Below are 15,304 nucleotides of genomic sequence, written 5' to 3'. Positions count from 1 at the left end.
ATTAACCTAACATGCATGTTTTTGGAATGTGGGAGGAAACCGGAGTACCCGGAGAAAACCCACACACGCACGGGGAGAACATGCAAACTCCACACAGAAATGCCCAGCAAAGATTTGAACCAAGATCTTCCCAATCTCCAGACTGTGTGGCCTGTGTGACTGTGCTAACCACTCAGCCACCGTGAGGCCTCCTCCATAAAATTGCAACTTTTTTCTTGTGACAATATGACTTTTTTTCTCTTAATATTTTAACTTTATTCTTGTAAAATTACAGCCGTTTTTTCCATTTTTGCTGGGGGTTTTTTGTGTTGAATTATATTTTTAGAATGTTCCGCGAGGAATAAGAAAAACAACTGCAGGTCACAAAAGGCCCCCGAGCCGCACTTTGGACACCCCTGGTCGAGTGTGTGTGAATCTTTCATTATTTTTACATTTTACTAACAGTGGCTGTCTCGCCAATAAGAACGTTAAAATGTGCCGTGCAATTCATAAAGGAGGTTGACCAGCATCCTACAGCGCCAGATGGTTGAGGTGTACGGTGGCACACGTATTGGGACAATGCTGCGATTGCATAAACGCTGCAGAATGAAAAACAAATGCAAAAGACAAACTATGTAAATCCCAAAAACAAATTCCCAAAACACATGGTGCCATGTCCGTTTTGTTCCGGGAACTCGCAGTATTTCTCAGCATTTCTCTCAAGCATGTGTTTGCAGGTTGAAGTGTGTTTTTGCCATTTGCAGCATTTTTCATTTGTATTCTCTTTTTGATCCTGCAGCCTTTATGTCATTGCAGCATTTTGAATTGGAATCATTTTCACGTTCTTTCACGTTCATGGCTGGCGACCAGTCCAGGTTGTGTACCCCGCCTCTTGTCCAAAGTCAGCTGGGATAGGTTCCAGCATACCCGCGACCCTAGTGAGGCTCAGAGACATAGAAAATGGATGGATGGATGTTTTTTATGGTGTTTGTGTTTTGTTTTCGGCCACCGTAGAGATTCCGCTCTTAGCATAATTTTTAAATTGCGTGTTGGATGAACCTGTATGTCTTCAGATGGTACTTTCTATCTCGGATCATGTGAGGGGCTGTGGAGAGGATGGCGTTACGGAGAACCTTCCCCGCCTGCAGGATCTTTTCAGAGGGCACCTGAACAGTTAAAAAGTAATAACAAAATGTCAGCATAAAACAATGAGGTTTGATACAACAAGTTATGGTTGAGGTTACTACCTGGGAGATCCATGCGTTGTGAGCTTTGGCTGGACTGTCAATCAACGACTTCTGCAAAAGAAAATTGGATTCCAAATGAACTCTGAAGCATACATCACTTACTATGATAGAGATCCAGAATTGTGCATGTTCTCATGGTGAAAGTGTGTGTTTGCTGGGCCGTGGCATTTGAAAAGCATCGTGTATGCTTCAGTGAGCACTGACACCGATGCATTAATGAAAAAGTGTCATCACTTATTCATTTGCAGTCGTCACACAAGCTTGGCCTTGAGGCGGCTATTCAGTTTTTCTTAGCTTATAGACTTACTTATACAGCACATTCATCATTCAGCTTTCAGGGCCCTGCAAATTCACTGATTATTGGTCAAAAAATAGCTTTTAAAATGTTTATTCTCCAAAAATAGGCCGTTTTTTTTCTTGCAGAAAACCCGTCACTCAACCTAAGTGGTAAGAATGTATAAATATGTGATAGTACAGGCACAATGTACAGCATACATGTACCACTATTTAAAAAAGACCACAATTTTTACATGTTTATGTCTTTATGCTTCACCGATCATCGGCACCATAGTTCTTGTAAGATGCGAAGGGTGACTGGATTGTGGCAGTTGACGACAGAAGGGGAGGGTTCTGGAACTGAATCTAGTCTAATGATTATGACAGTCACTGTTATTGCAAATATTGATCTGAAATCGGAGAAAGCACACCAACATTCAACACTCAACAGTAAGTTCCATAAAAAATGCTCAAGGAAAATAAGATAAAAAGGAGGGAAAATAAGGGTAATTGTCATCTTCCAATGATTTCCACCAGCAACTCCCTCCCCAGACACTTAAAAAAATCTTTGTTGGTTGGTTGGTGGGTGTTGCTGCTGCTGGTGTGTAAAGAAATACCAGACTGCTAGATGTGGCGCAACCATGTTATTTTACTGGCGTGCTTCTTTTATTTTGAAGGCCTGACTTTACCAGCTACAGTAGGGGTTCTCAAATGCTCTCAACCTGAGACCCACATTTTCCACTGGTCTTTAAATCCCGACCCACTTGTATTTAAGTCATTTGTATTTAATTTTAATATTCAAGATTCAAGATTCAAGATACAAGAGTTTTATTGTCATGTGCATAGTAAAACAGGCAGTTATACTATGCAATGAAATTCTTATTCTGTTCATTCTCCCAAGAAAAGAAAGAAAACACATTGTTATATTGTTTTACATGTTTATTTAAGTCATGTTTATTTTTATTTATTTTTCTATTATTTCTGTACACAAATATTTAAGTCACTTTTATTATTATTTGCATTTTTTTTTACACTATTTCTTTAAGTAATTTTTAATTTGTATTTATTTTTATTACTTATACTTTTACTTTAGTCATTTTTATTAATTTTTTACACTTTTATTTAAGTCATTTTTTGCATTTTTACAGTTTTATTTAGGTTATTTAAATTTTTAATTAATTTTTTATTACGTGCACTATTTTTTTTACACTTTTATTGAAATCATTTTAATTATTTTTTCTACACTTTTATTTAAGACATTTTTATTTGTATTTTTAACACCTTTATTGAGGTCATTTTTCATTTTTGTTTCTTTTTAAATACATATGCTTTTCTTTAAATCATTTTGACTGTTTTTACACTTTTATTTAAGTCATTTTTATAAATTATTTTTATACTTTTATTGAAGACATTTTTATTTGTATTCTTTAAACTTTTATTTAGGTCATTATAACTTATGTTTTCATTTGCCATTTTTATTTGCATGCTTTTATTTAAGTTATTTTTATTTTATGTTTTTTACACATTTATTTAGGCAATTTTTCATTTCATTTCTTATTCTTTTATTTAAGTCATTTTTATTTTTATTTGTTTTTTTATTATTTTTGCACACTCATGTTTGTCTTTTTTATTTATAAATTTTTTATTATTATTTTTGTACACTTTCATTTGGGTCATTATTAAGCAGTGTTTATTTGTATTATTTCTCCTCTAGAAGATCTTCTGGGCCAACGTGAAACGCATGGATCTACTGTACCCTGAATGAAATATAGGGTCCGAATTTCTTACATAAGATTCCAGTGGTCCAAGTACTTCCTGCAGGAGTGCGGTGTTGTGTCAAGCATCCAGGAAAAGGACAAGAGCAGCTAAGGTGGGACAGGATGGTGACATGACAGCAAGCGTGTTTATATATAAAGCCACTTGAAACAAACAGCACATTCCATCCACGTTTGGGTTTGTAAGCGTAAAGGATGTTTTATTCAGTCGGCTAAGTGATGGGCAAGCAGAACAGGAAGCGTTATGGCCAACAAAGATGATAAATGGGTACCTGATTGTGGTGTTTGGAAGGAGACACAAACGAGATGTTGCTCGCGTTCTCTCGGTCCGACATTCCTGGTAGGAAGGAGGAAAGGATATGGATAGGATATGCTTAGAAAATGTCAAATCTGCACGCATTATGAAATTAAAATCCGCTTACAGGTCACAACATTGGGTACACTTGCACATTACGGCAGTGCAAAACTGGACTGCATCATACTGAGAGGAAGAATAACATCCATCTTTATTTTTACCCTCTCAATAATAGAGAGTGAGCAGCATTAATGCTTATTTTTCTTGTATTACATTTAGGAATGCACGGCAAAATTATATTGTGTTGGCTGACCTCTTACATAACGCCAAAAAATGTATGTTTAACTTATGACAAACCTTTCTAGCCAAGTGTATTTTATTAGTTAGCCCAGCGGAGCCCAAAATGCGGCCCGGGTTTGTTTTTTTTTTATATTGGCGCTTGGCACGTTCTAAAAATACAATTAAACAAGACAACAAAAAAAAACAACAGCAGAAATGGAAAAAAAAATATTAAAAAAAATAATTTTAGGAGAATAAAGTCATAATATTAAGAAAAAAATTTATAAAGTTGAAATGTAAAAGACTAAAAATGTTTTTTTAACAGTCATAATATGGACAAACAAAACAAAGAATAACGTTGCAATTTTAGAAAATGTAGGTTGGGTAAAAGTTATGATATTATGATAATAAAGTAGAAATATTATGTGCGTGAAGACAAAATACCAAGAGAAAAAAAAGTTTTGTTTTTGATTGGCCCTTTCTGTTCTAAAAATACAAAAAAAACACCAGCACAAATGGAAAAAAAAAGAGAAAAAAGTTTAAATATTAGCACAATAAAGTCAGAATATTAAAAAGTTGTAATCTTGTATGAAAGAAAGTTGTAATTTTATGAGTATGAAGCCATATTATTATGAAAACAAAGTCCTAATATTAAGACAAAAAAGCTGTCATCCTACGTCATTTATTTTTATTATTTTTTCACATTTCTAGTTGAGCCATTTTTATTTTTATTTTATGAAAATAAAGTCACATTATGAGCATAACGTCATACTATAAAAAAGAGAAAAGTTGTAGTCTTAGAAATCTGTAGAAATCTGAAACGCACGCTTCTTTTCTCCTTCAAATATACATACTGTAACTTCTTGGCATATCTACAAGATGTGAACTATCACAGTAGCCCCTGTGTGCTGTGATTGTTCAGCGCACACCCGTGGCTTACCGGTACATCATCAAGGTCGTCCAAAAGTGCAGTCAGTGTTTGCGCATGAAAACATATTTAATTTATACATACACATGTGAGAAAACTGTAAGTGCAGCAGCAAGCGTGAGTCTCCTGCTGCTTGGCGCTTGTGTGACTTCTGTCTTAATGTAGTCATGCATAGTGCATACTGCCGAGCCCCCCCGAGTACTCCGCTGTACAGTACACTATACTACAAATAGAAGGCGTACCGCATGTACAGTATTTCTAGTTTATACGTATTTCTTCCCTGTGCACAGCTATTCTTCACTCTTATTGCACATGACTTTGTTTAAGTGCAGCTCGGTCAATATTAAGTTAGGTTACGCCAGCTTTTATCACAATGCAAGTGGATAAGGGAGGTCTGGCAGGCGGGAGGTCTGGTAAAAGCCGGAGAATATGATTATGTTATGTCCTGGTCAGAATACAACACAATCTGTCACATAATGCAGCTATACTTAAATGGCATGTCCTGTGTTTTGCAGATCTTCTAGATATTATAAATCACAATTCTTAAAAAAAAAAAAAAAAAAGGCTAAGTGCAAGGTTTAATAAGTAGAAATAAATGCGATAAAGTGCGGAATAAAATGTGCCTGCCTGGTCCAAAAGATAAAAATAAGTATGCAGAGTTACTTACTGTCAGCACCCGCCTCCATCACACCATAGGGTGGGGCGAGGACTCCAGCCATGCACTGATGGTACTTCTGCAAAAACACCAGGAGAAAATACACTTGCTTCAACTTGATAAAAGTGCAGTGTCACTGTTTTGATAGCTGCACAGGCAGAGCCTGGTCTTCCTTTATGCCTTTTATGCATCTGCTCTGTCCCTGGTTAATATACAGTAAAGAGCCCTCTAGACATGAAATAGCACCCCTATAGTCACCTTTACACTCATATTACCCAACATAGTAGACATAATAAGAAAAATAAGACATAAATAAGACAAAATATAGACTCTTAGAGAGAGAGTTCCTTGTTCTGAGCTTCCTGTTTGTATGCAGTACTTCCTGCGGTGGCTACTGTCTCATTAACGTAACATTACTGACACCCAGTGACCATTGTAGAACAGTAGTATCAGTACACAAAACCAGTATACAAAATATGAATAAACAAACAAATGAAGGCATAAGTAAATACCTGTAAATACAGAAATATAAATGCAATTAAAAATAAAAAATGACTAAATTTAAAGTGTAATAAATGTAAATAAATGAGCATATTTACAAAAACCTAAGAAATTTTAAAAACATATAAAAATTAAAATTCACCTTAATAAAAGTGTACAAAAAATACTAATAAAAATAAAAAATGAATTAAATAAAAGTGCACGAAATAATAAAATAATAATGAAAAAAAATGACAAATAAAAGCATAAGAAATCCTAAATTTAAAAAAGACAGACATAAAAGTGTAAAAAAAATACAAATACAAATAAAAAAGACTTCAATAAAAATGTAAAAAGTAAAAAAAAAATAACTTCAATAGATGTGTAAAAAATAATTGAAATAATTAAAAATAAACACTTAAATAACTTTAAATTATACAAACTCAAAATTATACAAATAAATACAGATTTTAAAATTACCTTGCTAAAAATGTACAAAAGACAACTACAAATAAAAATTACTTCAACAAAAATGTCCAAAAAGAATTGTAAAAAAAAATAATAAAATAAATACAACTTAAATAAAAATTTAAAAAATAATAAAAATGTGTACAAATTTAAATTTACCTAAATAAAAGTGTAAAAAATACAATTAAAATAAAAATGACTTAAAAATGTACAAAACTTATCCACAAATAAATAAATAAAAATAAAACAAACTAACTAAAAGTGTAAAAAAAACATAAAAAAGTGTGTCGGGGCTTAATGACCATTGGAAAATGTGGATCCCAGGTTGAGACCATTTGAGAACCCCTGGTGTAGAATACTACATATCATCCCAATGTCTTTGACTGCGTCTTCCGCATGCCTTATATTTGGATTTTACTTCAATTAGACATTTTTATGCTTGAAAATGCTTCATTAAGGCAAAAAGTATGCAAAATTTGCTTAAATGTGCATATTTTTTGACTAATAATAGGCCGTACTCAACCATGAAACAGCATGATTTATTAACGAATATATTTTTAAGTGAAGCCCCGAAATTCAAAGCACTTACTTATTACTGTGTTGGACTTTTTCCACAAGAGGACCATAGACAAGAAAAAAAATGATGTCATGGCATGGCTGTAAATGGCTGGCATGGCTGTTACTGATGTTGTCAATGCATTTCTTAAAATGCTAAACCTGTTTTAAAGCTTTAAAGCGGAGAATCAGAACATGATCCAAGGCAATGTCGTTTTTTTGTCAGGGTATGGTTGTGGTCCTCAACACCCCCCTGCTCCTCTATTATATCATCTGCATCAAATGCATTCACGTCATCAGGGCATGACGACGCATGTGTCTCACACATCAAAGTTCCCTGCAGCATCACATATGTTACTCAATCAACAGCACACTGAAACTCGTGCATGCTTGTAAAATGGTATATTTTTTTTCCCCACTCATGAAAACAACAAGTCACCAACGTAGCATGAAAATATTCCAGCCGCCGCGAGTCAAACCAGGTCATGCCGAAAAAGCCAAACCACCACATCAGTATCCCGTCTACCGTCCAACAAGATGCTGATTCATCTCACAACCAAAACTGAATCATTCATTTGCTAGGCTGGGAAATTCAATTACGGTTGAATGGCTCTTATTGATCAGCGAATTCACGCAATACTTGTAAAGTACCTTTAAATAATCCCTATTATCTAAACGACCACGAGGTCCAAAAGCATTTTGGTTTTAACTCACTACTAATTAGACGATATCAACTAGACCAGGGTTCTCAAATGGTCTCAATCTGGAACCCGCATTTTCGCAACCCACTTTTATTTCAGTCATTTTTATTCATTATTATTATTTTTTGCACTTTTATTTATGTTTAAGTCATTTTTATTTGTATTTTTTAAATATTTTTTTCTACACTTTTATTTAAGTCATTTTTATTTGTATTTTTTACACTTTTGTTGAGGTCATTTTTAATTTGTATTTACTGCCATAATTTCTCAAGCATTTTTTAAAGTCATGTTTATTTTAGGTTTTTTTTTTACACTTTCATTTGTGTCATTTTTATTTTCACATATTATTTTTATTTTTATTTTTTTATTTTTGTTTTACACTTTTACTTTAGCCATGTTTATTTTTATTTGTATTTGTTACGCTTTCATTTAGGTCAATTTAATATATATGTATTTTTATATTTTCTTATGGTTTTTGTTAAGTCGTGTTTATTTTTATAAATTGTTATTTTTGTACACTTTTATTTAAGTCATTTTTATTTTAATTTGTATTTTCCACACTTTTATTAAAGTCATTTTTAAATTGTATTTATTTTTTATTTTTTATAATTTCTTATGCTTTGATTTAAGTCGTGTTTATTTTTTGTAATTTCTTTTACATTTTTAATTTAAGTCATTTTTATTTTTATTTTGTTATTTTTATTTGTGTACACTTTTATTTAGGTCATTTTTTAAATTTTTATTTATTTTTACAATTTATTTCATTTATATTTCTTAATTATTTTTTTATATATTTTGTATACGTTTGTCAAATACTTTTGTGTACATTTACTGTAAGTCAAACCAAGCAAGTATATATGTTTAAAAATCTTTTGAAACATTATTACCCATAAATCCATGTCCAAAGTAAGAGGAATTTATGAAGGCATTTTGTCAAGAAAACGAGAAAAAACATCATAAGTGCATGCATAACGCATACAGTAAAATTAAATATCAAAAAGACCACAAAATCAGATATTTCACTGGGGCTACCCATGAATGGAGAAAATCTGTGAGATACACTCATAAAAATCTACCTTACTGAACTGGTCGAGGGAGTGCTGCGTTTATGTCCGACTAAAGCACCCCACAGCGGGTGGCTATCCCCGCTCCAGAGCGTACAATGACATTGGTGTTTTCTAATCGAATCATTCATGTAATGCAGCACATCGTAGTAAAGTCTGTTTGCTGTGAATTACAGCCACCCTAGCCCACCAACAATTCTCACGGTGAGATATGTTTACTGTATTCAGCATGCAGTATGGATGGTCAGGAAGTCAGCTAAATAAAACAGGGCCATATGTGGACAGCATACCAGATTACCAATTTTTTTTCAAATTTTGGAATCTAACGTTATCCCATCTTTTTTTTTTTACCATCTATATTTGTTTTCAGCACACTGTTACTGTATTACCATTATTGTATTTCCAATGAATTAATAGTTGTAGCCCATCAGTCAAGCATATGTGTCATTCCTGCAGGAGATGTTGAGCCAACTGAGGTCAGCCACACAGCACTCCAGGACCATTCAAAAGCTGCAATCTCAGTACGGAAAAGCCAAATAGTACAAAATGCCATTCTGTACCTTCTTACAAAACAATCTGAAAGAGAACGTCAATGACAGGAGGAGAGCGACGTCAAAACAGGGAGTTTTTTAAACCTTGAAATGATGCTTGATAAGGTTTATACATTTGTTGATGAAGTTTGTGATATTATTTCTATTTGATATGTATATTTGATACATTGTCTATTTTTATAAATGTTGTTACAGTGCTGCTTGTAAGCTCTTATTTATTACAATTGTTTGTCCATCCATCCATTCATCTTCTACCGCTTATCTGAATTCGAGTCACGGGGGCAGCAGACTAAGCAGGGAAGCCCAGACTTCCCTCTCCCTGGCCACTTTGTCCAGCTCCTCCCGGTGGATCCCGAGGCGTTCCCTGGCCATTTGAGAGACATAGTCTCTCCAAATTGTCCTGGGTCTTCCCTGAGGCCGGTCAGACGTGCCCTGAGCACCTCCCCAGGGAGGCGTCCGGGAGCTATCCTGACCAGATGCCCGAGCCACCTCATCTGGCTCCTCTCAGTGTGGAGGAGCAGTGGTTCTACTCTGAGTTTCTCCCGGATGACAGTGCTTCTCACCTTATCTCTAAGATCTACGGAGAAAACTCATTTTGGCCGCTTGTACCCGCGATCTTGTCCTTTCGATCAGGGTGAGGGTAGGAACGTAGATCAACTGATAGATTGAGAGCTTTGCCTTTCGGCTCAGCTCCCTCTTCACCACAACGGACCGATGGAGAGTCTGCATCACTACAGACACCGTACCAATTCGCTTGTCAATCCCGCGCTCCATCCTTCCCTCACTCGTGAACAAGACCCTGAGGTACTTAAACTCCTCCACTTGGGGCAGAATCTCATCCTTGACCCAGAGATTCTTCCCTTTTCCGGAAAGAACCATGGACTCGCACTTGGAGGTGCTGATTCTCATACCGGCCGCTTCAAACTCGGCTGCAAACCGATTCAGTTAGAGTTGAATGTCACGGCTCGATGAAGCCAGCAGGACCACATCATCTGCAAAAAGCAGAGACCCAATCCTGCAGCCACCAAACCGGAACCCCACAACGCCCTGGTTGCGCTAAGAAATTCTGTCCATAAAAGTAATGAACAGAATTGGTGACAAAGGGCAGCCCTGGCGGAGTCCAACCCTCACTGGAAATGGGTCCAACTTATTGCCAGCAATGCGAACCAAACTCTGATACCAGTCATACAGGGAACGAATAGCCTGAATTAGGTCGTCCGGTACTCCATATTCCCAGAGTACTCCCCAAACAATCCCTCAAGGAACATGGTCAAATGCTTTCTCCATGTTGTCTTTGTCCATGCGATGCTGCAGAGTTGTGTCAACCAAGACACACCCACAGCATCCAGGGCTTTAAGAAACTCTGGGCGGTACCTGTCTGCCGGTACATGTCAGCTTCCTCCGGAGTCCCATGAGCCAAAAAGGCCCAATAGGACTCCTTCTTCAGCTTGACGGTACCTGTTACCACTGTTGTCCACCAACGGGTTCTGGGATTACCGCCATGATAGGCAACGATCACCTTACGGCCACAGCTCTGATCAACCGCCTAGACAATGGAGGCACGGAACATGGCCCATTCGGACTCAGTGTCCGCCGTCTCCCTTGGAACATGGTCGAACCTCTCCTGGAGGTGGGAGTTGAAACTCCATCTGACAGGGACTCTGTCAGACATTCCCAGCAGACCCTCACAATGCATTTGGGCCTGCCAGTTTTGAACGCCATCCTCCCCCACCATCAAAGCAAACTCACCACCGGGTGGTGATCGGTTGACAGCTCTGCTGCTCTCTTCACCCGAGTGTCCAAAACATATGGCTGCAAGTCCGATGACACGACCACAAAGTCAATCATCGAATTGCGGCCCAGGATGTCTTGGTGCCAAGTGCAGATGTGGACACCCTTATGCTTGAATATGGTGTTCGTTACAATCTGTGATGAGCACAGAAGTCCAATAACAAAGCACCGCTTGGGTTCAGATCAGGGGGGCCGATCCTCCCAATCACTGTCGCTACCAACGTGAGCGTTGAAGTTCCCCAGCAGAACAAGGGAATCCCCCGAGGGAGCACTCTCCAGTACACCCTGTAGGGAATCCAAAAAGGGTGGGTATTCTGAACTATTGCTTGCCGCATAAGCGCAAACAACAGTCAGGACCCGTCCACCCACCCGAAGGCGGAGGGAAACTACCCTCCGGTTCACCAGGTTAAACTCCAACATACAGGCCACGAGCTGGGGGGCGCAACAAGATTTGTTGTTTGTTGTGTATGTGTAAATCTGCCTATGTTACAGCCAGCAAGCCGTGAAGGGTGATGATGAGTCGAGCCATGCCAAGCCAAGCAAGCAGAGAGTCACTGTCTGTATTGTGCCTGTGTGTGAAAGAGTGGCTCCTCTCTCTGGCTGTCGCGAGTCTGTCTAGAAGTTAACCAATGAGGATTTTCCTTCATCACGATTACGGATAATGACAAGCTGTACTCGTTTCGTGCTCATACTCGGCAAAAATGCATTATCCGTAACGGATACTCATCTAAAAGCAGTACCCGCCTCATCCCTAGTAGGGGAAGGGGTAAGACAAGGGGTAAGACGAAGTGGAAGGGCTAAGGGGTACAATTGGGATTCAGCCTAAATCCCTAAGTATGACTCACAAATATATATATATATATTTATATAAAATGTGTGGATACTCATCATGAATCAATAATGGAAGATGATCCATCAACACATGGAATGAAGAAGTTATATTCAAGTTTCACTTTTGCATCTCACAGCAACTATGGGGCGTTCAAGAACGGCAGGAAAAGACGGGAAATCTCAACGCTTGAGGAAAAACATTATCAGTGAAGCATAAAGACAAACATGTAAAAATTGTGGGGGGGGGGTTAACAGTGGTACATGTATGCTGTACATTGACCTGTTCTTACCCACTTATGGTGAATGAAATGTGTTTTCTGCTGAAAACACGGCCTATTTTTGAAGAAAACCCAAATATATGTGAAGTTGCAGGGGCGTGAATGCTGGATGGTGGAACGTGCAAGGATTCGCAGTATTTGCACTTGGAATGGAAACTAAGTGGTCACGGTCGCGTTGGCAAGCGTGTTTGTCTTTGTTGACAATTAAGGGATTCAGGATTAGGGAGTGGCGTTAAAACACAAAACAACACATGAACAAATGAACTCAGCCCACTGAGCCAATAAAGACACCCTCCCTGAGGGGTCCAACCCTTCCAGGAGGAGCGTGTTTTAAGGAGGATTACAACCATTTGTCAGGTGCATAAAAAGCACTCAAAAAAGCACTGCAATCCTAATAATGACTTTTAATAATGACTTTTGCGTCATCCAGTGAATATTGGATATGCCTTATCCATATATATATATATATATATATATACACATACATACATACAGTATATACACATATGTGTGTGTATGTACATACATACATGTATATACATACAGTATATACATATACATATACACATACTTGTATACACATATATACACATACTGTATACACACACACACATATATATACACACATATATATATATATATATATATATATATTTTTTTTTTTCTTCAAATAGTATCGTTGCCAGCATTTCATTGAATTCTTATTTGGGGAATTTATTAAGACTACAATTCGAACAATTTTAGGTGACTAACTCTGACTATTTTGTTGAGAATTTTGTTTTTTTAAATAATGTTGGACATGAAATTCAGTAAATTATTATTATTATTTTTTCTACAATAAATATGGTACTTTTTCTATAACTTGCATTGCATATTGGAGTATTTGTCTTCTTTTGAAAAAACAGTGATGGCATCACAGTAAAATAAGTATCATGTCTTACATGACGCTAGTTTTGAGGGAAGATATCGGTGGTGAAGCGCTGGACTTTGTAGGTATGGTATAGGTATACTGCAGGTATGGTAGGTCAAGTGCAAAAGTTTTATGAAAAACTTTGCAGTGAGGTATGGGTTTAACAATGTTTATTATCAAATATCTTTCTCATACTGCATTGTTGTGTCTTTACTTTTCCACATGAGCTGGGCAAGTATGAGAAACACTTTACAGTGGGCCAATGTCAATGTTTCTGTATTCATTAAAATAGGAAATAAATGCATTATTCTCTGTTTCTGCAGCAAAATTCCGTCAGCTGCTCACACACTGACGTCACTGTCCTCTACAACAGTGTGTAAACCCAATTTCACCCTAAGACATCCGTTATGTAAAGACTGAAATCATGAAATGTCCTACGGTTGCACATACTTTGAAGGGACGTCATGCTGCAGCAGAGTCAACGCATTGTTCCGTGCATTGCAGGCATCCCCGATGTCTTCATGCTTCAACACATTATTGCATTGTGAGCATGGCTGTGCATGAATGCACCACTTCATTTGGAAAAATGTGAGTTTCAAGCCTTCTAAAACACTGCAAGTTAACATCAACAGTCTTGAAAACACACGGAACTGCTTTGAGTAGAACACCTGACAAAGTTGGAGAGGATGCCCACCTGCACGTGCTGTTGTTTGCTGTTGTTCCCTGGAAAGGGGTCCCTTCTTAATCCGAATCACAGCGTATCATGCTAGTCTTGGGTCAAAGTTCACACCCAGCATGGTCCAACAGGGCCCAGCGCCTCCGCCACTCGGGGAGCAAAGTGAGCCACACTCGGGAGGACAGCCTGGGCGACTCTGAGCAGCGGCTGCTAAGCGATTACTCAACACTTTCTCTCTCCCTCTCTCTCTTTCCCGTTCCCTCCCTCGCTTGCTCCAATCTACACACACAATTCACAGTGCTTGCCTAATCCATCACAAAGCAAGTGCAAAGGGAAAAAAGGGATATATCACAACTGCTCAATGTGAGAAATGCATCACAAAAACTATAACACCAACACTGGCTAGCATATGCTACCACTTGTGCTTTAAAAGAAGAGATTGTACAATAAAATATCTGTATTTTTCACAATTACGGATTCAACTTGTTGAATGTTGTCAATTTTCATTCAGCCCAATAAAATAACTAGCTTGATACGTATGTGTTGTAGCGCATCCCCTAGGAGTGCTGATATCGGACAATATCAGCAAAAAAAACAACATTCCACCCAACAAAATAAGCAATAAAAGGGTGGATGATAACTGCTGATATCGGCTCGATATTGGTTGATATTCAAGGCTGAAATATCGGTATCATACCCAAAGCTTTAAAAAAGTTGTATCACAACACCCCTAGTGTTCACCCACACAAAAGCAGTCCAGACAAGGCGATCAACAATTTACATTTACAGTATATTGTTGTTATGTTCTGCCAGGGGTGTCCCAAGTGTGACCCGGGGACCATTTACAGCACGCACCTGTTTTTTTTCTTGGCCTTTGGCACATTCTAAAAATACAGCCGTCCCTCGTTTATAGCAGTTGATTGGTTACAGACCCGACTGTAAAAATTAATTTCCGCGCTTTGGGAATCAATGTTAATAAATTGAATATTTTTAGTACTTAGAGCGTAGAAAACCTGTTTATGACTTTCTAAATACGGGTTTCAACATTATTAGAGCCCCGTATACATGAAATAACACCCCTATAGTCACTTTTACACACCTATTATATTGATTGTTCACACATCTCTTATACTACAGGGACTCGAGACGGCCGCTAGCAAGCCAGCAAGATAGTTAGCTAACCAGTTAGCCTCAAATATATTTCTTCCAAACTTTTAGAAGCAAATAAACATACCACTTCCACACGCAATGGGCGCGGAAGCTTTTTTTCACTCTATCATGTCAGACATGCCATGGCTGACTTCACGACGCCATGCAGTGTTAAGGTTGTCATGTTCTGTAGTGTTGATCTGCTGTCGCGTATCTGCCTTTTATTGCAGTGCAGGGGCGGAGCTGTCACTACACACCCGTCACCAATTGCTCTCCTGGGCCACCTGAGCAGGGCAGAGAGGAACCCACGTTGCCAGATTGTTCCTTGCTCCTCGCCTGCACACCACGCTGTTACCTCTTGCTCTATGTCTTTGTGCATTACTTTCTCTTGGAGATCAATAACGTATCAATCTGTT

The 15,304-nt window shown here is 37.7% G+C and overlaps 1 protein-coding gene across 6 annotated transcripts in view; it reads right to left on the bottom strand.

Moving 5' to 3' along the window:
* rapgef4a (Rap guanine nucleotide exchange factor 4a) overlaps positions 1-15,304 on the bottom strand; it is a 57,397-nt gene that overhangs the window by 26,146 nt on the left and 15,947 nt on the right. For 5 of the 6 annotated variants that reach the window (XM_054786645.1, XM_054786646.1, XM_054786644.1 and 2 more), the window contains 4 exons: positions 5,447-5,513; positions 3,550-3,614; positions 1,227-1,277; positions 1,039-1,145 (listed from right to left, as the gene is read on the bottom strand). In XM_054786645.1, the coding sequence (XP_054642620.1) occupies positions 1,039-1,145; positions 1,227-1,277; positions 3,550-3,614; positions 5,447-5,513 (290 nt within the window). Of the gene's footprint in view, positions 1-1,038; positions 1,146-1,226; positions 1,278-3,549; positions 3,615-5,446; positions 5,514-13,757; positions 14,914-15,304 lie in introns of those variants that run through there. The other variant, XM_054786647.1, reaches the window with a different exon arrangement.

Source organism: Dunckerocampus dactyliophorus, chromosome 9, assembly GCF_027744805.1.
Source record: "Dunckerocampus dactyliophorus isolate RoL2022-P2 chromosome 9, RoL_Ddac_1.1, whole genome shotgun sequence".
Lineage (NCBI taxonomy): Eukaryota > Metazoa > Chordata > Actinopteri > Syngnathiformes > Syngnathidae > Dunckerocampus > Dunckerocampus dactyliophorus.
The sequence above is the reverse complement of the archived record's forward strand: the minus strand, read 5'-3'. Positions and strand labels throughout refer to the sequence as shown.